This window comes from Erpetoichthys calabaricus, chromosome 5 (genome assembly GCF_900747795.2).
Source record: "Erpetoichthys calabaricus chromosome 5, fErpCal1.3, whole genome shotgun sequence".
Lineage (NCBI taxonomy): Eukaryota > Metazoa > Chordata > Cladistia > Polypteriformes > Polypteridae > Erpetoichthys > Erpetoichthys calabaricus.
In genome coordinates, this window is record NC_041398.2 from 173435785 (window position 1) to 173460522 (window position 24738).

At 37.5% G+C, this 24738-nt stretch overlaps 1 protein-coding gene across 4 annotated transcripts in view; it reads left to right on the forward strand.

Moving 5' to 3' along the window:
- Positions 1-994: 994 nt before the first annotated feature.
- Positions 995-24738, forward strand: part of LOC114652063 (macrophage scavenger receptor types I and II-like) — a 74552-nt gene continuing 50808 nt past the window's right edge. Inside the window, exons 1-4 of one of the 4 annotated variants that reach the window (XM_028802235.2) lie at positions 1002-1065; positions 10201-10328; positions 20107-20229; positions 22681-22820. In XM_028802235.2, the coding sequence (XP_028658068.1) occupies positions 10214-10328; positions 20107-20229; positions 22681-22820 (378 nt within the window). In that variant the 5' untranslated portion in view covers positions 1002-1065; positions 10201-10213. Of the gene's footprint in view, positions 1066-4977; positions 5002-10200; positions 10329-20106; positions 20230-22680; positions 22821-24738 lie in introns of those variants that run through there. The other 3 variants (XM_051927821.1, XM_051927820.1, XM_028802236.2) reach the window with 3 other exon arrangements.

The window sequence follows — 24738 nt, forward strand, 5'->3', positions numbered from 1 at the left end:
GCTGGATCTTGAATACAGTACATCTATTAGTCTGCAGTGTGCTTGAGGCACTTCTAGGTGAACTGAGAATACACAACAAAATACAAAACAGAAAAAACATAGTCTTGTGACTCTTTGTAACTGTGAACTGAATTTGCAAAAATACACTTTCATTTCGAAACACATATTTCTACATTCATTCAGAGTTTGTTCCTGCTTTATCCATGCATCTTCAGAATCAGTATTTAAGACTTCTTCCTCACATTTCCAGAGCTTTGGGTTCTCCATATGTTTGTATGGATTTACCCATGGGGATTCTTGTTTTCCTCCCTCATCACAAAACATGTGTTATTTGATGATTCTATGTTTACCATGGGCGGCACAGTAAGGAGACCTGGGTTCACTTCTGCTCTGGTTTCCTCCCATGCAGGTTAGGTGCATTGGTGATCCTAAATTGTCCCTAGTGTGTGCTTGGCGTGTGGGTGTGTGTGCCCTGCGGTGGGATGGCGCCCTGCCAGGGGTTTGCTTCCTGCCTTGCGCCCTGTGTTGGCTGGGATTGGCTCCAGCAGACCCACGTGACCCTGTAGTTAGGATATAGCGGGTTGGATGATGTTGACCATTTATGAGAGTGTGTGGGTGCTCATTAGTGTGTCCTGAAGTGAACTGGTACCAGGTCTATGTTTGGTTTCTGCCTTGCTCCAATGGTACTACTACAGTGATTAGCTCACATAACCCTGAAATATAGAAGCAAATTTAAAAAATGGAAGGGTGGATGGATGTTTGAGAACTAAAACCTTTTCAAAGCTCTCTGTAACAAACCAGAAACAGTACTTGCAGATCACAAAATGCATTCACAGAAAAATTGTATCTGTTGTTCTTTTTTGTCATATTTAAAATATAGTAAATGACCCAGTTTGAGTGCCATTTAATATATTTTGTAACACCACCTTTCAACTGCTTACTTTAAAAAAAAACAGCAATGCGTAATTAGCAATTTCCTGAATCTTGCTCTTCAGTATAAATAGAACATCTCCTCTACTCTTGAAACTAGTTGTCATAAGAACTACAGAAACTGAGATACTTCAGGTAAGCTAGCCTGTAATATTTTGTACTACATGGTGCTTAGATTGTTTTAAATTGTGTTTTTGTTTTCATATTTTAGACATTTTGCAAACCTACAAAATAGTAGCATTTTATTTAAATAGAAATGCATTTTGTTATTTTGTTATGTAAAATTACTTAACATTTTCTCATTGATAATGCTTTAGTGTTCATTTAGAAATTATTTGAAAATGCAGTTATTTTACTAGGCCAGTTGTCTAATAAGTGGATCAATTGACAAAACTTTTTCATTTTATTTTAAGGTCTTTATTAGCTATTTTTATGAATATTGTAAAGATGAATGATTTGTAAATGAACAGATGATGTATGTTTGTGTTTGGAAATCATTTGTGACAGTTTATAAAACCATAAGGATGAAAAAAACAACTGAAGCTTATTATTACAAAAAAAGACAAACTGAAAATATGAGTTAATGAAGATTAAAATCAAAGAAAATGAAATTGATGAATCTTTTCTGAAATGTATAGTACATTTTATAGTTAGTAAACATACATTTATTTAATATTATTATTGTTTAAGATTATTTAAGTCAAACAGAAGATATTTATGTGGTACAAATGAGCGTGAAAACAAAAGGGTTTATATGTGTGCCTCAAAATTGTTTTTAGAAATATTATATTAAAAAATGTATATGTAGTTCTGCTGTTCAAATCAACCATTTCAAAGAAGTATTAATGAAAAGCACTCATTATTCTCATATTGTTAACTAAGACTGGGGTGGTCCTGATGAACAAGAACAAAGTGTGTGTTGTAACAGGAAGAGTCACATTGTGATAAAACACCCCTGTTGTCCGTGTCATATATTCAAATTTGTACATAAACAAGTCAAACATTTTAAAAATGCTAAAGAAATTATGCATTGTGATCAGTCACATTGCCTAATCTGTGTAATACTGATAATTATGATTTTTTTTTTTCTCCAAAAGTCTTAATTCAACTGTGTTGAAACTTGTTCATGTTTGTTATCCATCACATGATTTGTTTTGACACATTTACTGCTTCCTAGTCTGTTGTAGTCACTTCCAACATGTTATGAAGATTAATGTGAGCTTTAAAATGTATGTAGACATTTTAACTTATCCAAAATTCTTTCTTATCTTCTGAATATGAGTCCTCTAAAACCCATTTCTTCTGAAGTCATGACTGCATTTAGCGCTAGTACTCCTTTTTATGGATTGAGATAAAATCTGCACATTATGAAACTGTAGTCTTTAAATTATGAACTATGTCTTAATCTGACCATAAATCACTAGCAGATGAACTTTTCTTTTATTCTGTTGCGTAATGGGGGCTTGAGAGAAACTCTGTAAGCCAATTATACATTAATCTTTGTGCTTTTTAAGACATATATATCATATACTAACCATGCTACCTGTCAAAGACCAATAATAGTAAATATTTTAAAATTGTTCTATCTCTTGCCCTACATGCATTTTCAGCGGCATTCCTCTGTATTCACATGTGTATGAATGTTTCTTCACCAGCACTCCCTCTCTCTCGATCGTTTTCCCATAAAGCAGGCTTCTCAAATTCTATCATAATTTTCAAGGCGGTCTTCTGATCTTCTGGCTGCTTTTATACTTGCCGTTTTTGAAGGTGACTCTCTGCATGCCTCTCATGCCACTTCTCCTCCTTATGTGTCTCACACTTCCTCTTTCATCGCATCACCAAAGCCTAAGAGACCAATCACACCAAAGCCAAACTGACCAATCAGATTGCTTAGAGGGACAGGACAAAGACTTAATAATGTTTTATTATATAGTAAATAGATAGTTCAATAACATACTTAAATACTGTATGCATCACCACAGTTCAACTCCACTGTCAATGCTTGACAAAACAAATTAATTTTATATAAGAAAAATCTATGATTTTATTTTGGCAATATACCCCTGTATAGTTTAGATACTCTTCACTAGCTTTAAAGCATCTGCAGTTAATACCCATCTTGATGAGGTTTTCAGCAGTATACCTACAGTATGTACAAAATAAGTCTTCAATTGAAATGGTCTAATATTTATTCTGAGAAAAATACATTCTTCAGTCACTTTTTGACAGATACAATTTTTAATAGCAACATGCATTAAGAAATGTCAAAATACATTTCACATCCTTTGTTACAAGTCTTCCAGTTCTAAAGTTGGTCACCCTTTAGTTTAGGTGTCTACTCTAAGATGCTGTCAAAGGTCTACATGTTATAAAACCTAAACACTATAGTATTAGAGGTACAATTTAAAACATTTATTCTGTACACTGTACTTTATAGATGTAGAGGAGTTGGAATGAGCTGGCATCCCATCCAGGAATGGCTGCCCCATTACTATTGTTGTTGCTGGATTAAGCTCATCTGAATGAGTTACAAAAATGGACATAATAATGATATGAATCAGGAAGAATGGAGAGTAAAGTATTTTAAAAGTAATTTACATTTCAAATCATTATGTATCCCCTCTTGGAATCATGACTGTGACATGGTGGAAGAATGCTTGTGCCCCTGTGATCCTTAAAGCTTCTGAATCCTGGCAGGATTTGCTTTAGATAATTAGTTAAAGATGAGAGAGGTTAGACAAAGAAAGATCTAAAAGCTAACTCTCCTAAACTCAGAGAAATAATAGGTGGTGCATAAGTGGTAGCCTATGCTACTTGTGAGAACCTTAGGCAGTTGAAAGAATACCCACAAGTCCTCTGGTGCATAGGGTACAACTGAAACCTATCAGATTAAGCAGGTTTGTAAATTGTATGTATGTAAACCAATCAATAATAAGGTTCAATGTGTTTTTTACTTTCTTCTGAAAAAGTTGAAGGTCTGAATGTCAATAACTGTTTTTTTTTTGCTGTCATCTGGTCTAAGGTTACAAAGTTATGATCACTTTAAGGATTAGTTTCAAGTCAGAGTTATTTCTTCACAAATGCCATGTATACTATATGCATTTACCATTCAAAATTGTGTTAGAAAGTTAGGTAGTTTCTATAAATATTTAAAAAATATACCCATACTAGTGCTTTACATTGTAGGTCATGAGGCAAGGAGGAAAGGTTTAAAAATGTATCAAATGCATCTGTTTCTTAAGCCAAGACTTGTCAAGTATTGAGCCATGTCTTGCAATTACACACACATTGTAAAACAGTTTATAAATGTTTCTGAACAAAATCACACCAGTATTATGAGATTCAGCCATTTCAAAAGACCAGCCGTGCATGATAGCTCATCACTTAACCACTCCTGAAAAACCAATTCACAGTAAACCTTTCCTGCCATGTGGTTGGTTTTGTTTTGATTTACTTCCATATTTATTTAATAAATCACACAAGTGAATAGAAAGTGCAACCTTAACATGAGGAAAATTCTACCAGGAATATGTGACAAAATGATTAGTTCCAGATCTTTTTTGTCATCACAAACATGTGCTGGAAATGTGGAAAGTGCGTATCAATGTAAAATTGTAAAATGGATGTATCTGGTAAGTTTTTAAGCTTTTCCTCTATGACCCATACCTGACAATATAAAGCGCTAGTGCACGCAAGAGTTTCACAAATTTACTTTTGAATAAAATCTCATGTGGCAAATCCATATATACTATGTTTCAGAAAAAATAACTTCAACTTGAAAATATCGAACTTACTTTTAAGTAATGAGTGAGTCAAATGATTTCAGTTTGATGTGGAATGGGGCAGACATGGTGTTGGAAGAAATGACTGTGAGAACCAAATAAAGTTTGAAGTGTTTACAATGACCTTTCAACTTTTTCTGTTTGAGTTGATCCTAATTCTAACTTCTTGGAGATCTTCTGGAATTAAGATTTGTAGCATGGAAGTCAGAACAGATTCATTTCAGTACAAAAGAGATGAAGGCAAACATAAAGGCATGGAGCCAAAAGGTGGACAATGCTGATCATAATGGTAACTCTGTGACCCATCTGCTTTGTAGACACAAGTAGGACACAATGGAACATTGAGGCCTAGCAATGGGATGACCAAAATCTACAGGCATGCACTGGCCCAACAGAAAGGATTAAAAGTTTCAGTCTTGAAAAATCTCAGAAAGGAAGAGCAGAAAATTACAAAAGCCCTGGGGCCTCATGTATAAACGGTGCATACGCACAGAAATGTTGCGTACGAACCTTTCCACGCTCAAATCGCGATGTATAAAACCTAAACTTGGCGTAAAGCCACGCACATTTCCACGGTAACTCATTCCTTGGCGTACGCAATTTATCCGCCCGGTTTTGCAGACTGGCGGCACCCAGTGTCAAAGCTGTGCTACTGTTCCTGTGTGATCACTCTTTCTTTCTTAAATCCACATTCCTGGCGCGGCTTTATAAATACACTGAAATTAACTGCATATTGTTTATTAGTGTAATGCATCTGATTGTAATTAACCTGTAGCAATATAATGGTCCAGGGAATAGCCACAGTATTCCAAATACCATAACTGCTTTAGCGTTGTAACTCTCACTGCATGTTCTTTCAGCTGATCCCGTTAAGGGCTGCCATAGCAGATCATCTTTTTCCACATTACTCTCACTGCACCACTCAGAGTATTTATATTACTGTATCTGAGTGGGAAATCACAGCAGCAGCTGATTGGAAAGAGAATTATCGGTACACAGCATGAAGCAGATGCTGCCTGAGCCACAGCAAACGCTTTAGTCCCTGTACGGACTTCGCGGTTTAGAAACAGTTTCATCCCAAGAACTCTAAACACACTAAATCAGTCCATCAAGTGCTCCTTGTAGAAATATTTGGACTTATAAGTACAATTACCCCACTGTAAACTTGCACTACAGTTATAATATTGCACAACCTGCGCCACTTTATAAAGCGCGTATTTACATGTGATGACGGTATTCATTTCTAAGACGAAATGCAGCAAAACATGTTGATTATATTATACAGATAAAACTTTAACTTCATTTAAATAATCTGTATTGTTAATAATTAAACATGTGAGGACACGGTGCCGCAGCGCTAGCTAGTTCAGTAATTGTTCCTGCCTTGCGCTGTATTATTGCTGGTGCTGACGCGACACTGGAAAGATAGACGGATATAATAATTAAACACGTACTACTAAGATATTTCAATGTTCCTTAAAAGTTTTGAAGAATCGAAGTTCTAAGTTTACAGATGGCTTCACGTCTATTACATAGCTTATTGTGTGGCGATTGAGTTTTTGGAGAAAGAAAAGTAAGGACAGGAATTGGAGGTTAGTACGTTTGAAAGAGACAGTACTGCTGTGATAAATTATTTAACTGAAGGTTGCGCATGGCGCAGCAAGCCTCTTGCGTGAGACATGAACAAGCACTGCGCCACCGTGTTCCCATGTTTAATAACATGCTTTCATTCCTATCATCATGAAAAAGATATCACGTATACATCTCAGTATTTTAATTATTCAGAGAGCTGTAATATCAAGAATGTAATGGAGTATGTGTCCCGTCGGAGAAAGAGAAAGCCCGTTTAAAAAGCAGGTAGTGATTCATACACATAGAGCACATAGAAGATCAAATACAGAACAAAGCATTTAACATGCCACTTTAGTTACAATAGGATTTGAGAAACTAGTAAATTAAACGATTTTAAGATGAAGTTTAAGATGTTCTACTTTAATGGCAAAATAAACTACGTGATTAAAGTGGAAATTTCAAGATTAAAGTTGACATTTCGTGCTTTTTTCCCCACTGTGTGCCTTTTTTTTGTCTGTACCCTAATAAGCTTTCATATGACACTCAGACGGTGGGCTACGACTCGCTTTTTCACGGCGACTTTGATATGTGATTTCTTTTTTATTTCGGGCACTATGCGACTTTGTGAAGTTGAGCCTTCGAGTTTCTCCGACACTATGTCACTCAATCAGCTTCCTTTTGTTGATTATACCACTGTTTAAACCAACAAATAGTACGTTTTTCATTTGCCTCCACTTGGTATTCGCTGAAATTCTTATATTTTCTCCCGTGCTTTTCCCATTGTCTTTTCACAGAAGGCTATTTATATTGATTTGCATATTCAAAGAGGCGTAATTCTGGGAGGAGTTGGGGCGGGACAGAAGGCGCGTGCACGTGCGTTACTTTTCACGCAAATCGGGATTTATGTAGTAGAAGAACGTGAAAGTATGCGTGCGCACAGATTCCTGCATCTGGATTTTTCTGTGCGTACGCACAATCCCGCTTTTGTGCTTACGCCATGTTATAGTGTGAGTTCTACGCACGGCGTTATACATGAGGCCCCTGGCCCTCAATACAAAAAAAATGGATTCTTTGTATAGAAAGATTTTATTTACAAAATTCAATCAAAAAAAAAAATCCAAAACAATAACAAAAGCAAAAATAGGTTCAAAAGTTATGCCTAAACAAGGCAAACTAAACCAATCCATGAAAGCAATCTTAATCTTTAAACAAGCCAAAGTCCATAACTAGGCGAGGTGATAAAAAAAACAATAAAACAAACAAACAAAAAAGCACTTGCAAAGATCAAGAATATAAAATCCTGCAAAAGAGTTATTTAACTAAAGTAACAGTCTATTGTATTAACTACCAGCTTATACTGTATTAGGCTGAGGATGGTCCCACACCTGTGGATTTAAAAGGCCATGCCTCCCAGCAAGCTCTCAAAGGACAAGGAATATAAAAATGTGCATTGAAATACAAAATAAATACATAATCATACCTTCACAAAATACAAAAAAATAAGAAGAGGGAACACAACCAAAATATTTTCAGATACATACTGTAATCCACAAAAGAATATACAGTGGAACCTCGGGTCACGAACGTCTCGGACCACATACAAAAATCGGGTAACGACCAAAAAGTTAGCCAAACTTTTGCATCTGTACACGACCACACACTCTTGTGACGAACAAGCCAATTTCCCTTCTGGTTCGTACGTGCCGATGATTTCCGCACGTGTTCAGTCTCTCCCTGTGCATTCCCTGTGCAGAGAACGAGAGAGAGAGAGAGTGAGCGAGACAGAGGGCTGGCCACGTAAGGCCGAGATGGCAGTTAAAGAATGCACCAGGCTTGTTTTTAAAGAGACTGACTTGAGCATTATTTTAACCTCGTTGTATTTAATGAGGACTTTTTTTTATTGGATTTTAACCTTCACTTCACTTCTGTTTACAGCGATCGGCTTGTAGCATGCATTGTTGCAATGTTACTTTTCTTGGTTGTTTATTAAATTATAGATTTTTCAGATGTTCATGTTTTTCCCTGTGCTTAAAACCCATTAAAAAAAGTGTTTACAGTGATCGGTTCGTAGCCTGCATTGTTGCAATGTTACTTTTATTGGTTGTTTATTAAATTATGGATTTTTCAGATGTTCATGTTTTTCCCTGTGCTTAAAACTCATTAAAAAAAAGTATTTACAGTGAGTGGTTCGCAAGGCTATAGCGTGAATTCTTGCAATGTTACTTTTCTCTGTACAAGGTTTTCTCAGTGTTATTCAATGTTTTTACATTTAGTTTACTATTACGCTGTGCATTCTGTGGTGTACTTAACTATTTTTGGTCACCATGGATGCACAAAAACACTATTTAAGATACCGGAGCCGGCATGGTGACCGACAATATGCAGAGACGTCTGGTCCCATATCCAGACCTGTAACACCCGTCAGCAATACAAAACCCCACCTGGCCAAACCCTCTGGACAACTTCAACCCATGACCATCACCACTCCAGGGGAGTGCCTAGGTGTGGACTTAATGGCACTTTTCCAACCAGCAAGGATCGGAAGATGTACATGATGGTGGCTGTGGCAACTTCACTAGGTGGGTGGAGCTATTCCCACTGGCTAATGCCACATTGAAGAAGGTGCCAAAAAGCATTGTCACTGGCAGGGGTCCGCAGTTTACCGGCTCAAAGGCTACAGAATTTCTGAAGCAGTGGGAGGTGGTCCAACTGAAGATGACAGCATACCACCCCCAAACGAATTGCAAGTGAACCAGACCCTGAAGACAATGATTGCTTCCTTCATCGGAAACCACCATCAGGAATGGACTAGGTGGCTGGCTGAGCTCCAGTTTGCGTTGAATTCGGCGGTGCACAAGATCACAGGTGAAACCCCTGCATTGTTAACTTCAGGCAGGCAGTTTATCGGTTCACTTGAAAGAGTATTTGGACATGACCCACCTAAATCAGACACATCCGTTCATCAATATCTCCAGTCATTGCACCATATTTCACAGAGGGTGAAGGAGAGGATGATGGTGTCCCAGTCCAGACAATCTCAATCGTACAACAAGAGACATAGGCCAGTGCAATTCTCCATGGGGAAAACAGTCTGGATCAAGACTCATACCCTCTGCAAAGCCTCCGACAAAAAGGTCTGATGACTGGGGATTACCAGGGACGAAAAAAGTAGACGCCATTAACATCTCAAACCTCAAGCCTTGGTTCAGCCGTACACAATGGCCTGGGGGTGGGGAACGTAGCAGCACTATGTATTAATGGACTCAAGCACTCAGATGTCCAATCAGGGTTGCCCCAAGGTATTGCCCTGATTGGACATCTACAACATGCAAATGTTCAAAATACAGTTAATCCACAAAAAATAACAATAATCACTAGAACTTGCCAAAACCATCAAGGCCATGAACTGCAAGGGACTGCTTGTTTCCCAGCCTTTATAGGGCTGAGGGCAGCCCCTTGATGGTGATAGGCAATTGGCGGTGCCTCTAGGGGAACCACCCACAAGACATGCAGAACACAGCAGAAGATACATAAACACATAGAAGTTAAATAGTATGCAGAAAATACATGTAAATAAAACTCATAATGACTCAAAAATATAAAAATAACAAGAATAAAACACATAAACCCCAGTAAAACCAAAACAAACAGTCCACTGTGAAGTGACTGATTCACACTGGAACAATTGCATTTCATAGAGAATCTAATAAGGCTAGCTCGAACCTGTTGGTAGATATTGGGAAATCTTATCTCTTCTCATTCTACTACCATCATTACCCTCACAAGGAAAAAGCATTAAGAAGAAATTAAATGATATTTATCAGGAGTGTGTATAAACGTCCAAAGAAATAACATACAGTAAGAATGCACAAGTGTTATTATGGTATATCCTTAATGTAATTTTCTCAAATTTTAGATTGTTATGCACAATGGCAAAATGGGAAAAAGTTACAGAGGATACTGTCCCAATTTCATTTATGGACAGTGTAGACAGCGCAAGAAATTCTGTTAACTTTGATGAAGACATTAAACAATCGACATTTGGTAAGTAATCAAAAATAACAAAAAAAGTAAGGGTGAGCTGTGAAGAATGTAACAACAAGTTATTTAAGGTTTTGAAATTGTAAAAAAGTACAATCTCATGTTGTTAAATACTTTATACAAATTCCATCCATCCATCCATTTTCCAACCCGCTGAATCCAAACACAGGGTCACGGGGGTCTGCTGGAGCCAATCCCAGCCAACACAGGGCACAAGGCAGGGAACCAATCCCAGGCAGGGTGCCAACCCACCGCAGGACACACACAAACACACCAAGCACACACTAGGGCCAATTTAGAATCGCCAATCCACCTAACCTGCATGTCTTTGGACTGTGGGAGGAAACCGGAGCGCCCGGAGGAAACCCACGCAGACACGGGGAGAACATGCAAACTCCATGCAGGGAGGACCCGGGAAGCGAACCCAGGTTCCCAGATCTCCCAACTGCGAGGCAGCAGCGTGACCCACTGCGCCACCGTGCCGCCCTTTATACAAATTAAGTATGCAAAATATTATTGTGAATAAATATAAAAGTTAATGTTTCTTTGTAATTTTATCTTGCTTCATTAAATACCCTTAAAACTAGATAATGCTGAGAAATAGAACTCTTAAAGAAACTACTTTATCTTTCTTTTAAAGGTTTTCAGTATATACCGTACCTTTTCTCTTTACAGCCCATATTTACTTTCAAGGTTCACAAAAAATAGTTTCCACTTTTGTGCTTCCTTTTAAAATAGTGCCCAGCTGAGACCAGGAAAAATTATAATCTTCTTATATAATACGCTACCGTGGCTGTCCGTTTGTCTGTCCGGGATTTTAAATCACCTGTAGCTCCCAAACCGTTTGAACCATTGACCTGAAATTTGGTACACATATACTATTTGACGTATACTATCCGCTTTCTGGGTGATGAGTGGCCTCCAAGATTATTCCTCTTTTTATTTTTATCTTATTGTAGAATCAACTCTCAGCATGCGCCACACGGCCGCCATTCTCATCCCTACCACCTTTGCCGTCACATCCCCGACCTCTTCATATCTTAATCATTCTTGAGGCAAAGTGAAGACTTAAGTGCCAGATCAAGTGAAAAAATAAGGAAACGTGCCAAGTAATTGCAGCACAAAAACTGACTTAATCAGGGTACACGAAAAGATGCCTTCGAAAGAAGAGAAGAATCGGGCTGCTAGGGTGGAGAAAAGAAGATTTGCTCAGGAAGCAGTAAGCGCATCAACTTCTGAGCAAATGAATACTAAATATACAGAGGAAGAGTATGAAAACTATGAATGCTTAAGTCAAGTGTATTCACTGCATGTTATCGTGTAGTGAGCCGTTACTGGTATATAATATTTAACAAAAATGTACTGTATTTGAGGTTAGTAGTTAATCATGACAGTTCATCAAAATGCCCCAGGCACTGTGCATTTGTCTTTTTTCTCTTCACATTAAGTACCTAGTCTACAAATTTGAATAACGCTATATCACATTCCTAGTTTGGCTTGTGCCTGTTGCAACAGAGGAACCAGCTTTGGATGTTTGCAACCATGTAACAGAAAAATTACTTTAGATAATGGACTGATGGGGTCCAGAAGATACAGCAATATAACAATATAATGAAACAGGTAAAAACACATAAAATACATACTCAGAGGCGGCCTTAGGGGTGTGCAGGGCCTAGGGCTGACCAACTCCACGTGGGGCCGGTTACGTCAAATGCTGTTACCGGTATGTGTGGACTGTATAAACTTGCATGCAAATTTAATAAAAATAATGCTAACATACACCGGATTTTCTCATTACAGTATTCAACAAAATTTTTGCAAGATAACATGCAGACTTTATCAAAATATAACGATACTAGTCATTTAGCCCGTTACAATAACGGGCGCTAGAACAGTAGTGCATAAACATTAGTAGGAACAGTCTATATTAAATGGCAAGGGACTTTGACCTCATTCTTTTTGTTGGTCGTATTTTTCTTTCTTTCAGCCTTTCTTTTGTTGATGTTTACTTGCTGAGCTGACCGTTCTTCGTGGGCTGCCGCCGTTTATTGTGTGTCTTTAATTTTCTGTGACAGTAATACTGTCTTGTACGGCTCTATTCAATAAGGGCGCGCACAAAAAGGCGAGCTTCAAAAGGGCGACCTCAATTGAGCGTGGCAAATAAAGGCGTTCGTAGATAATTTAGTTCAAATGGCTCTGGAATATGTGAAGAGCAACAAAGATGCAGATCTTTATTTACGCGCGCCTTTATTCTCTGCGCCCAAGTGAGGTCGCCCTTTTGAGGCTCGCCTTTTTGTGCGCGCCCTTATTGAAGGATACCGTCTTGTACGTCCGCTGGCTTGTACGTCCGTAATATACCTTTAATTTTCTCTGGCGGTAATACAGGCGTGCGCGTCAGTAATATGCCTTTAATCTCCTGTGACAGTAATACTGGCTTGTATGTGGCTGTAATATGCGTCACTGTATTGTGTACCTTTAATTTCCTCTCGCAGTAATACTGGTTTGTATTTCCGTAAAACGACTCTAACCTTCTCTGACAGTAATATTGCGCATTTCAAAGGGTTCCTCTTAGAAGCATCTCAAATATATATATACTGGAGAATATAACTTGACAAATCCACTCAGACGGACACGTGGACCTCAAAAGCAGGGCCCCCTTAGGCATGGGGCCTGGGGTGGTCGCCCCACTTGCCACCCCCAAACACCACTCTTGTACATACTTTCAATTTAGGATTGCAGAGGGCATGACGATATCTTGGCAACCATAATATGTAATGCAGGACAATGCCCTGGATGGAAGCTAGTCCAACTGAGCACAATAAAATATAAAATCACTTTTAGAATGTGGGATAATAATCCATCTCCTCTTCTGTCCCATGCAAATGATGCAGTGCATGATGTGATTAAGTTCTGCCCGAAATACAGAAATAGCAACTCCAAAACCTAGTTTCAGTTACATAGTTATTGTTGTGCTGACACCTGGATATGACAATAAATATGAAGATTTGTGACACAATTTAAATCTATATTTAAAGAAATATTATATTCATTTTCTGAATCAACATTGGACATAAAGATTAAACGAACCCAGGATGGAACAGTGATCTATTATGGAGTAAACAGATGCACACACTATACATAGTGTGTTACAATTTTGGCCAACATTGTCCAACTTTTGGCTCCAGCCCTTTACATTTACCACCACTATATTTGTACTGAAATTAATCTTTTCTGATTTCAATGCTGCAAGTTTCAATTAAAAAGTACTAGAAGATCTATAAGTTAGAGTTAGGATGAACTCAGTCTTAGAGAAGTGAGAGACATTATCTTTTTACTAGCCTTGCTTCCTTCAAAGACAGGTAATAGAATAACTTAAACATATTTGCTATCTCTTGCCCAACGTGCACTTTCAGCTACTTTCCTTCGTATTTGTGTATGGGTGAATGTTTCTTCACCGTCACTTGCTTTCTTGAATGCATTCCTGTAAACCCTACTTCTCTGATTCTGTCATTATTCTAGAGGCAGCTTTTTCGCATCCTGTCCATCTTTGAAGATGTCTCTCAGCATACCTCCCATGCTGCTTCTCCTTCTTGTGTTTTTCAAATTCACACTTCCTCTTTCGTTGCATCACCAAAGCCAAACTGACCCCTCTCATTAAAACCAAGCTGACCAATCAGATTTCTCAGGGGGACTGGACACACAGGCTTTAATGCTTTATTATATAGTAGATACAATGAGCTCATGTCTGGCTCACTCCTTTGAACTGACAAATCATCTGGTATTTGTGTTATTTTTTTGGAGGGGCTATTAAAATAATTGTATTGTTTGTTTTGTGGGTTATGTTTGCAAAATTACACAGTGAAGATATTACCAGAATAACTTTGGAAGTCAGTAGCTTTGCTGTGACTATGTTTGTCATGTGCACACCATGGATCAGGCTCTAAAGAGTCTATAGTTTTCTCTTATTGTTAGAAACCTTTACTTGTAGGTTTAAAACTAAGGTCAAATCTCATTTATAATTGTTCTTAGTGGTCATGTCATTCTTTCAATGTGTGCACAACAATGAAGGTCTCATTCAGAGCCTTACATGATCTCATTTTCTTTATGGTTTTATAGTTTGTGACATACTGTATTATACAAAATTTAGGGTCATATGGAAAATACTGGTTATACAATAATAAAATTCAAAGTATATTTGAAATGATTACATCATAATATACCTTATGTAATTTATATCAATGCACTACAAGAGAAAACAATAAGCACTGCTCATTTTCCAGGTGTATTCTAATGGTTTTTGACAAAACCTAAACAGGTTTTTCTATGTACAGTATTAACAATTTAGAAATGGTTTCCTAAACTTCTTTTTTCTTGCAACCCACTCTTGCTCTTCTTAGTGTCTTCAAGACCCATTCCATGACAACTGTCAGATTGGGGGGAGGTGGAGTAGTCCCCCTTGGAGAATCGCATGGCGATGTCATGGGGAAGCAATGTAGTTTGATTAAACAACCTGCAGCAAGCCATCATGATCCACTTTGCAAACCGTGTGCAACCCATTCTTATTACATACAATGATGAGTCGCACCCCTACGGGATCTAACTGCAGTAGCGCACAACTCATTTCGAGTCATGACCCAGAGTTTAAGAAACTGTGATTGATACTATCCAAAATCTCCAACACTCCAAGGGAGCACTTAAGATTGTCTGTAGCATAAGTATAGTGATAATCGTTATACAATTTTTCTGCCTTAAATAATGTTTTTTCTGATTTGCAGATCTGGCTCATTGTTAGTTCTGAACGTTAGATAATCTGTTGGGTTGATTATTTCTTTAATGTTTTTGCTGTATATGAAATTCTTTATTATTTCAGGCCATATTTTGAGATTACCACATCAGCATTTTGTATTTTCATATGTGCTGTCATTCTGTGGTTTGGCAAATTCTAATTCTATGGACTGTTTCTAAGGGAAGTCATGCTTGTGTTTTGTAAACCAACTGGGCAGGCTATTCAATTTCCATGTTTGCAGATAAACTTACTAAAAAAAGTTTAATGGTGTTCACTGTGTTTATAGAATTTAGTATTCCTTTCTAAACAGTTTTGGTTTATGATTTGGACTTTTTAATTAGTGTTATAGGTTCTATTGGTTGCAGCCTCTGCATACTTGTTGTGCCTACCACTATTTCTACTCTCATCCATCTCTTGATCCTTAACTTTTCTTCTCATCTGTATATTTAATGCCAGACTCAATATTAAATAACTGTGTGTTAGGCTTTAGATGTTGCTGTTTTTCTAACTTTAAGTTTTGGTCTCATTTTTCTTATTTGCTTTCCTTAGCCTAGTTTACTGACTTTTATTGTTTTTATTGTATTTATCTAGTCATCAGCTTACTTAACCTCTGTATCTCAAAAGAAAAGGAGAGAACAAGAGAGTTTGAGAATGAACAAAGAAAAACATTGTTTTTATTTTGTTGGCTAGATTATAATAAAAGGTCTAATTGCTATGAACAGCTCCTTTTATTAATGTTTAAGTGTGTTTTCTAGTAGGAATGAAATTTATTTTTACATGTTTTTGGACCCATGAAATTAAATGATGAACACCATTTTTCAATTAGAAAGTTTTAACCTATTTACTTTTTTTTGCTGCAATTTTGTTTTGACCGTGGGTGCCACCATTTTTGGAAAAGTTTGCAGTTTAGTTACCATAACATCATTTCCCATCATGCACTGGGATTGTGACATGTCACGGTATCACTGTGACCGTATGAAGGTCACTGTGTGCATTCCCAAATTATATGAAAAAAAATAAGTAAAAGGCTATTCATTATATCAGGTATGCTCCCACCGAGCTTAAAATTAACCACCCTAGTAGAAACAACAATCAAACGTAAAATATGCAGGGTTTACAAAAAAGAGATTATTTTGAACTTAGAGGCCTTAGAAAAAAGAGGAAATGTGTAGCCAGTCAGTTGCAAAATCTAAAGCAAGACAACCTTTCTGTCCTTGCCAATTTTGGCTTAGGAGACCTGAAGAATCAACAAGCTTTTGACATTTTCACTATTAGTTTTTATAGTATATTGAGCATTAAAAGTCTGCCAATGCAATTGAAAAGATTATATTATTGATTCCAATCAGATAAATTGTGCGGGAACTCTTGTACTTAGACCTACTTTATGAGATACTGTAAATTGCATTCTGAGTGAATTCTGCAACAGCAGTTAGTGGAATGCAACCTAGGGTGTAGATGGGAAATGGCATTAAGTAGTTTCTCTTATTTAATAATAGATACATGCTAATAGGTAATCAAATAACAGGTAATTTATCAACTGTTTAAATAGTACTTTTTAGATGGCTCTAGATACATTCAGAAAATCATACCTGAGGAAAAAAACAGCATTTACAGCAGGTTCTTGTGTCTTTGATGCTGGTTGACATAAATGGAAGAAACACATTCAAAAGGACCAAGTTTTGCGTATCAAAGATTCAGAGTGCAATGGTTTGCATAAGAATTATTTGCATATTAAATAAAGCAACCAAAATTGGTGGGAGGAATAGTAACTGTGGCTGCATTTGTCAAAAATTGCAAAGGTTCTACAGCTTTAACTTACTTCATAGAACAATTCAGGCAATACTGTGATGCCTGTTCAAAATATTCCATAGTCCAAAGATCTTTAAAAGTTTTAGTAAAGAGCAAAGCAAGACAATTCACACAAAAATATCACAAAAAAAGAAAAGTTCTGTTTAAGGCTTATGTATCTTGTTACAGTTCTCTATATTAGATATTGTCAAACTTTCAAATATTTATACTGTAAGAACACTAGAGGGTGTTGTCGCTCCTCTAACCCGACAGACAAACGTCCATACATAAAGGTGTTTTAATTCTTTCCTTTTCTATAATAGTGCCTCTAAGCACCCCAATCACCATACACAGGCAAGTAATAATAATAATAATAATAATAATAATAATAATAAATACATGGGCTGGTGCCCTGCCCGAGGATTTGTTCCTGCCTTGCGCCCTGTGTTGGCTGGGATTGGTTCCAGCAGACCCCCGTGACCCTGTGTTCGGATTCAGCGGGTTGGAAAATGGATGGATGGATGGATAATAATAAATACATGGGCTGGTGCCCTGCCCGAGGATTTGTTCCTGGCTTGCGCCCTGTGTTGGCTGGGATTGGTTCCAGCAGACCCCCGTGACCCTGTGTTAGGATATAGTGGGTTGGATAACGACTGACTGACTGACTGACAATAATTATTCACAATTCTATTCTCCACACCTCCCAGCAAGCTCTGTCATCTTCCTCCCAACTCCAGCTCACTTGCTGGATTCCCAATAGTCCATTATATAGTCCTTGACCCAGAAGTGCTTCCGTTCTTCCTCTCATGTGACTTACCAGCACTTCCGGGTCAGATGGAGGGCTTGAGTTTCCTTCAGCCTGCAAGTATTTCAGGGTTTCCATCCCCGTAACTTGGGAATACTTCCGGGCTATAAGGAAAGTAAACATCCCCCGGTCTTCCTGCAGCGTCTCCTGGCAGCACCCACGGTATCCAGAAGGGCTGTGAAACTGAACTCCAGATCCCATGGTGCCCTGCGGAAATCTGGGGCACCGCTATGCTGCAGGGAAACCGCCATCTAGCGTCCTGGGGGAGGCAGTGTCGCAAAGTATCTGCCTTCCCCCATCCTTCCATTCTTTGGGCATCCTGGCCAGGTTGAGCTGCCGGCCATCCATCACAATACATTCACTAAAATTTTGTAAAAGGATCAGGAGCAGGCTGCGGTGGGTTGGCACCCTGCCCAGGATTGGTTCCCTGCCTTGTGCCCTGTGTTGGCTGGGATTGGCTCCAGCAGACCCCCGTGACCCTGTGTTCGGATTCAGCGGGTTGGACAATGGATGGATGGATCAGGAGCAGGTTGGAAACCGGTATGACAAATGTTCTGTTTGTAAGCTAATCAAATAGCTCATGCTTCCAGCAGTAAGACTGTTTCCTAACTGGCTTAATTAACACTGTGTTTTTACAGGAATAGCTAAAAAACTTACATTGTATGTTATTTTACAGGGAGTAAAAGATTATACCATAATCTAAGTAACTGTGAAACTGATATCCTATTCACGTAGCAGACATGTGTGAATTTAACATTGAGATTAACTTTATAAGTTTGACAATAATGAAAATTTTAATTTTTTCTTCTCCCCACTTCTGCTGCTGAACTCTCTGTGCTTGGTTTTTAATTTTCCTGGAAATACCGAAGTATTTTAATCAATATTTAAACCTCTATTATGGTGATATCGTATTTTAGCTTTAAATTTAAACATTATTTGGTCCTTTTTTCTAATTATGAGACATAACCAGAAGTTAGGTTATTTTATTTTTTACGCCAGTGTTGGTAAAGTGAACAAAAGTTTTTTCTACATGTAAATGGAGACTATTACTTTTAAAATATGTCAAAACAATGGAAGTAATATACATATATAAAGAAAGGCCTTTCATTAATGGACTTCAGGATTCAAGAGTACAAGAGACAAGTTTTACCCTAATATTAATTAACAGTGGACTTCTTCTCATAAAACACACATATTCCATTAAATCACAAATGACTGAGGATGAATATTTTTCCTTCCTCCGTAATGCCCTAAAATCTAAAGGGTTTGGGCAGACTCTCTCAAGGCTCTTTTTAATAAACCATGAGTATTCTAGGTACTCTGTCTTACAGAGAAGCATTTTCTTTTCATTTTAAAGTTCACACTGCTTTCTATGCTAACTGTGCTTCTGCTTCTGTGAAGCTGCTTAACTATAGCACATTTTACTAGATGTTGCAATGCATTGCATCACCAGAGATAGAATAAAATATCTTCTGTATGTTGCAGACAATGAACACTGGCCACATGTACTATTCTCCATGATTTCACAAACTGGGTTAAAGAAGAGTGTGTGCTTTTTAGTTTTCAAGAAATTTTGGTGTGCTAAATTTGAAACGGATATATCTTTTAATTTCACTTGGGATTCACAACATTTTCCAAGTATGTTTGCTGACAAAAACTCTATACAAGTCAACTCTGGTGTTACATGCAGCTTTGAAAGAGAATAGTGTAGTACCATCTTCACTAATAAAGTCACAACAGCTTCCTTAATATCACAAGGATTTACAGTTCTTGCACAAGTATAAAAAAAGAATAAATATAGATGTATAAAGAGATCAAAAAACATACAGTATTTTAAAATTGTGTATGATGTCCACCAGCAAATGTTGATACCAAAATGGACTATATACTTACACTGAACCACTTTGTTATGAGTAAGCATTTAAAATACATTTTCTTCTTTAAATTAACGTTTACATGAATTACCATTTCTCTAAACCAACTTAGAAGAAACATTACCAGCTCATCCACTGCTGAACAATTTGTTCTTCCCTTGGTCTGCCATGGCTAAATCAACAAACTAAAATCAAACGATTGCAGATCTTTAAATGTTATAGTACTGCACATTCGCCACTTCATTGTTTTAGAGTAAAAAAAAAAAAATTGTACAGTTTGTACACTGGAAAATTGTACAGTTATTGAACAACGAAAAATATCCAGGAGATGATTAATAGAGTCTAATGTTAATCTATAGTCATTAATTTTCTCCCATGAATCCAACTATCTATCCATTTCCTGAACCAACCTGCTCCAGTTCATAGTTGAAGAAAATCAGAGCAGCATTGTGAAATGAATGAATTGATAGTATAGATACCTTGTTTTCTCTTGAATTATATTAACATTATTTTCTTTTTGATCCTTAGATAAAACAGCTCAACATAAAATGAATACTGAACTTCACAAAAAGCTGAGATTGATCACGATTGCTATTATTGTGTTGTATTTGTTGGTTCTCTTTACCATAATATATGTCATTCATTCATCAGGTAAGACCAAGAAAAGTAATGCAGAACTGGCATCAAGTAATCTAATGAACTTTCTTTTGTCACTTGTTTCTCATTGTTAATTGATAGCTGGTTAAGAAAACAAGAATGTGTTAAAATCTGCTTATGTAGCTAAACAAGCAAATAATGACAAAAGTATCTATCTTACTAAACCACAGTTAATTTATGCACGGCGGACGCACCGAGGCGCATGCGCACTGCGGCCTTGGCGCCCGCCCCAGAGTCCAGAGTCAAACACAGCAGCTTCTCAAAACATGGCAGCTTCCCAGAGTCAGTAGGTGGCACCCAAATAACACAAAGTGCTGCGCTGTGGCGCCCGCGCCTGAGTCAAACGCAGCGGCTTCCCAAAACGTGGCGGCTTCCCAGAGTCAGTAGGTGGTGCCCAAACAATACAACCTGTACCAAAATGCGGCAGCTTCCCACAGTCAGTAGGTGGTGCCCAAATGACACAATGTACTGCGCAGTGGCGCCCGCCCCAGAGTCAAACGCAGCGGCTTCCCAAAACGCGGCGGCTTCCCAGAGTCGGTAGGTGGCGCCCATACTTGCTCTACTCCACTGTGCCAGGAGGCTCCCACAATGCGCTTCACACACACCAGAAGCAAAGACATCACGGCTCCACAATGAAAGAGCTCAACTAACGGAAATACAAAACGAGCCCGTATGGATAAACACAGTGAACGAGCGCGCCCACAACACGCTTTTGACATAGCACAGGCAAAGAAGGCACGTATCCAAATGGAGGGAGCTCAACGATTAGTAATACAAACACGAGCCCGTATGGCTATGACCTGTAAACGAGCCCGTATGGATACAAACAATGAACGAAGGCGCCCACACAAACAAACAGCTTTAGTTCAAATATGGTTATTGAATTAAATGGACACTTTACCGTGCCTACGACCTGTGAACTAAACCTGAGGTAAAGCATGCACGCCAGGTTTTACAGCCGCCCAGACGTGACTGCCCACACCACCGCATATACCCTCCATGATATTTCATCACGCAGCGGCTTCCCACCGAGGCGCATATTGCGCCGTGGCGCACGCCCCAGAGTCAAACGCAGTGGCTTCCCAGAGTCAGTAGGTGGCGCCCAAACAACACAACCTGTTCACTACACTTGCTCTAATCCACTGTGCCAGTAATATAGATCACATAACGGTCACAGACTCAAACCCAGCGGTTTCCCCGCCTCAGTGGCTGGCACACGAACAGCACAACCTGTAAACTAAACTTGCTATGCTCCACTCTGCCAGCAGTCAGTGTCAGCAAAGGCAACAGAATCACGCCTCCACAAAACGAAACCGCTTTAGTACAGATATGTTTATTTAATTAAATGACATTTCCCCAGACGCACCCACCCTCCATGATATGTCATCCATCCACAGAAACTGATTGCCATTCTTGGATTTCCGATTCGCTAGCGAATTGCGGGCTTACTTGTGTTAATAAAAATTAAGCCTAAAAAAATTAAACTGTATTAGTACCAAATAGTTGGACAAATTGGCTGTAATGAAAACCTGCACTTAATCAAGGGTCAAAAGTAATACTTCCTGGTATAGAAAGTAACTAAATTTTGTTACACATTCATGCTAGATATTGCAATGAATACTTGGTTTTTGTAAACCCTCATCCAAGTTTAAGTATAAGGACTTACTTTTAAAAATAAGCGGCCCATCCATTTTTTTTTATGAGAATCAGAGGCATCAAATACATAAATAAATGAATATATAATATGTATAAAGTCTATACAGTTTATTATTTACAAATGTTCATGTACACTTCTTTGATTCAAATATATGCTTTACATTTTTTTAAAACATTTTACAATAACATCTCAAACCTGATTAATAAAATTAATGGTTATGGAACATAATACTTTAAAAATGCATAAAATTAAACTTTTGTATTCTATTAAAATCTACAGTATCTACAATTTTGTAGTACTGTTTCTATTTTGAAACACCAACCAATGAAATCTTGAAATTCAAAAATGATGGGCATCAATTAAAGTTTTTATAAAAGTTCTTGTCATTTTAAAAATAATGGCTGGTTGCATCTGTACATTATTTACTATCCAATCAAATTTTATTTTCAAACAACTCTTCATGGGACAATATCTTGTAGACAAGACAATGAGACTGACCAATCTTGAAATTGTTTCCAAACATAATAGACTGAAATCTTTTTAAATGAACCAAGTCATTAAGACGTAATTGACTTTTACAATCATTTCAATAGTTCTTTCTTATTTCTGTAAATATGATAGTTATAAACAGTTATCAGTTTATTCATTTAAAGCTAATTTTGCACATCTTTATTGTGTTCTTTTGCATACATCTATAAATAGCAACAAATCATGACATAAGACTTCCAAGTAAAAGGTTCTGAATTTAACTCTTGTCCTCATTTTTTCCATGAAATGTTCACCTGTAGTGTCTTTAAACAAAACAGCGGAAATGCAGGAGAAAACAGAGAAATTAATACAACAGTATAAACCCAGTTTTGAAAATAAAGTAGTCCGGGAGGAGAACAAAAGTCATGCCAGTGTTCACTTGTATTCACAGCTGGAAAAGGTATGTATAATTTTTAATAATACCACATGAAATTTAACAAGTTGCAAATTTCAATAACATTTCTATGTTATCTAAATAGTTGGCAATTGCTACAGAATGTCCAAAAAGTGTATCTTCAGAAAACTGATAAAAAACAACAACAGAAAAAGTCATATAAAAACCCTGATTTGCTCTATTGCTAATCTGAAAAAGGGATTTAATTATGAACATTCTATGGTGAAGACATTCATCAATCCACACCTTTCCAGTTACCTTGAGCAGCCATCCATATTAAATTAATATATTAACTTTTGAATAAAACCACTAAAACAAACTAAAGAAAAAATGCATACAAAATAAACTAGACAAAATGATAAAATTTTAAAACTTTAAAAATGGGACCCTGGCAAATTACTGGAAAAATTGGCAAACATAGCATTACATGGGCCTGCTTTAGAAAGTGGGGGAAAATGGCTACCATGACATCATATGCTGACTCACCTGGCTTCACCACCCAGCATCTAATATACTCATATACTTATGATGTTATGTTGTTGCCCCTGCTTTTGATCCCTGAAATAATATAAGATTACCAGGCAAACACCCTAACTTGAAAATTTCTCCAGGGGTGCTGTACAATGCCTGTCCCTGCCACTGAAAATATGAATTCTTTAGCTCAACAACTAATTTCTTCTACTCAATAAAATAAGCTTTTCAGAATTACATAGGCTGTAGTAGTACAGTATGTCCAACATGCAACGTGGATTAAATGATGAACTCGGAGGAATATGTAATGTGAAAGAATAATTTTGCATAATGTCAATGCTCAATTAACCCAACACAATACTAAGTTGTCATTTGAGAAGATTTCTGCACACATGCACACCAAAGCATGTTCAAGCAGATGTGTTTGCAGAAATTACTATACCCGTGCACATACAGAGAAGTAGGAGTTTTCACAAGTTTTATCCAAAAACAAGCTGCCTTCTATATTATGGAACCGATAGTTTTTTTATGTGTCATCAAAAATGTTTTGACACTTGAATGAAGCTTTCAATTCCAATTTTGAAAATTCTATGGTCTTTATTGAGATAAAGACCTGCGTTGCCAAATTCACTCAAAAAAATAAACCAATGGGGATGATACATTTAAATACTGTATGTCATTTATGTTAATTCAAAATTTAAAATAAACAAATTTTACATACACGACCATTCTATTTTTGCATGAAGTATGATATTTTGCATAAAGAACTGCCTTCTGTAGTTCACACCCTATATTTGTATGGGTTGCAAAAGAAGGTAAACTATTGTATATATATATATATATATATATATATATATATATATTGTAGCGACCTCCGCACCAGGCTCAAAAAAAGACGAAATAAAAAAAAAAACAGACAGACATAGTAAAGTCTCCCAAAAGTTTTACTTGAGCAGTCAAGAAAAGAAACTTCCAAAAAAAAAACCTTCTAGCACCCTCTCCAACCCCTCCTCCCATTCCGGGTCCCCCCCCTTTACCTCATCAATCAATACCCCACTGTCAGTTTTCTGTGCTGTACTTCGCCCTCCCTCAATAGGACCTAACAGTCACACAATAAAAAAAAAAAAGGCTTCAACCTGGCTGGGACGCTACAATATATATATTATATATATATATATATATATTAGGTGATTCACCCCCTCCCACTCGCTTCGCTTGACACCCCCCCAGCCTTCACTATGCGCCAGCCACTTCATGTCTCTGTCGCTCGTGATGTGAAGAGGGGGTCTGAATGCACCCCAAGGTGATGCAGTCGCTACTCTGAAACCCCCTCTTAAACGGTGATACAATGGGAAACAAATACTTTTTTTTTACCTCCTCTTTGCTCAATCAGCTACTGGCTTGCTGCTGCCATGCTGTGTGATCTGTATTTCGCATGGCGCTTTGAACATTT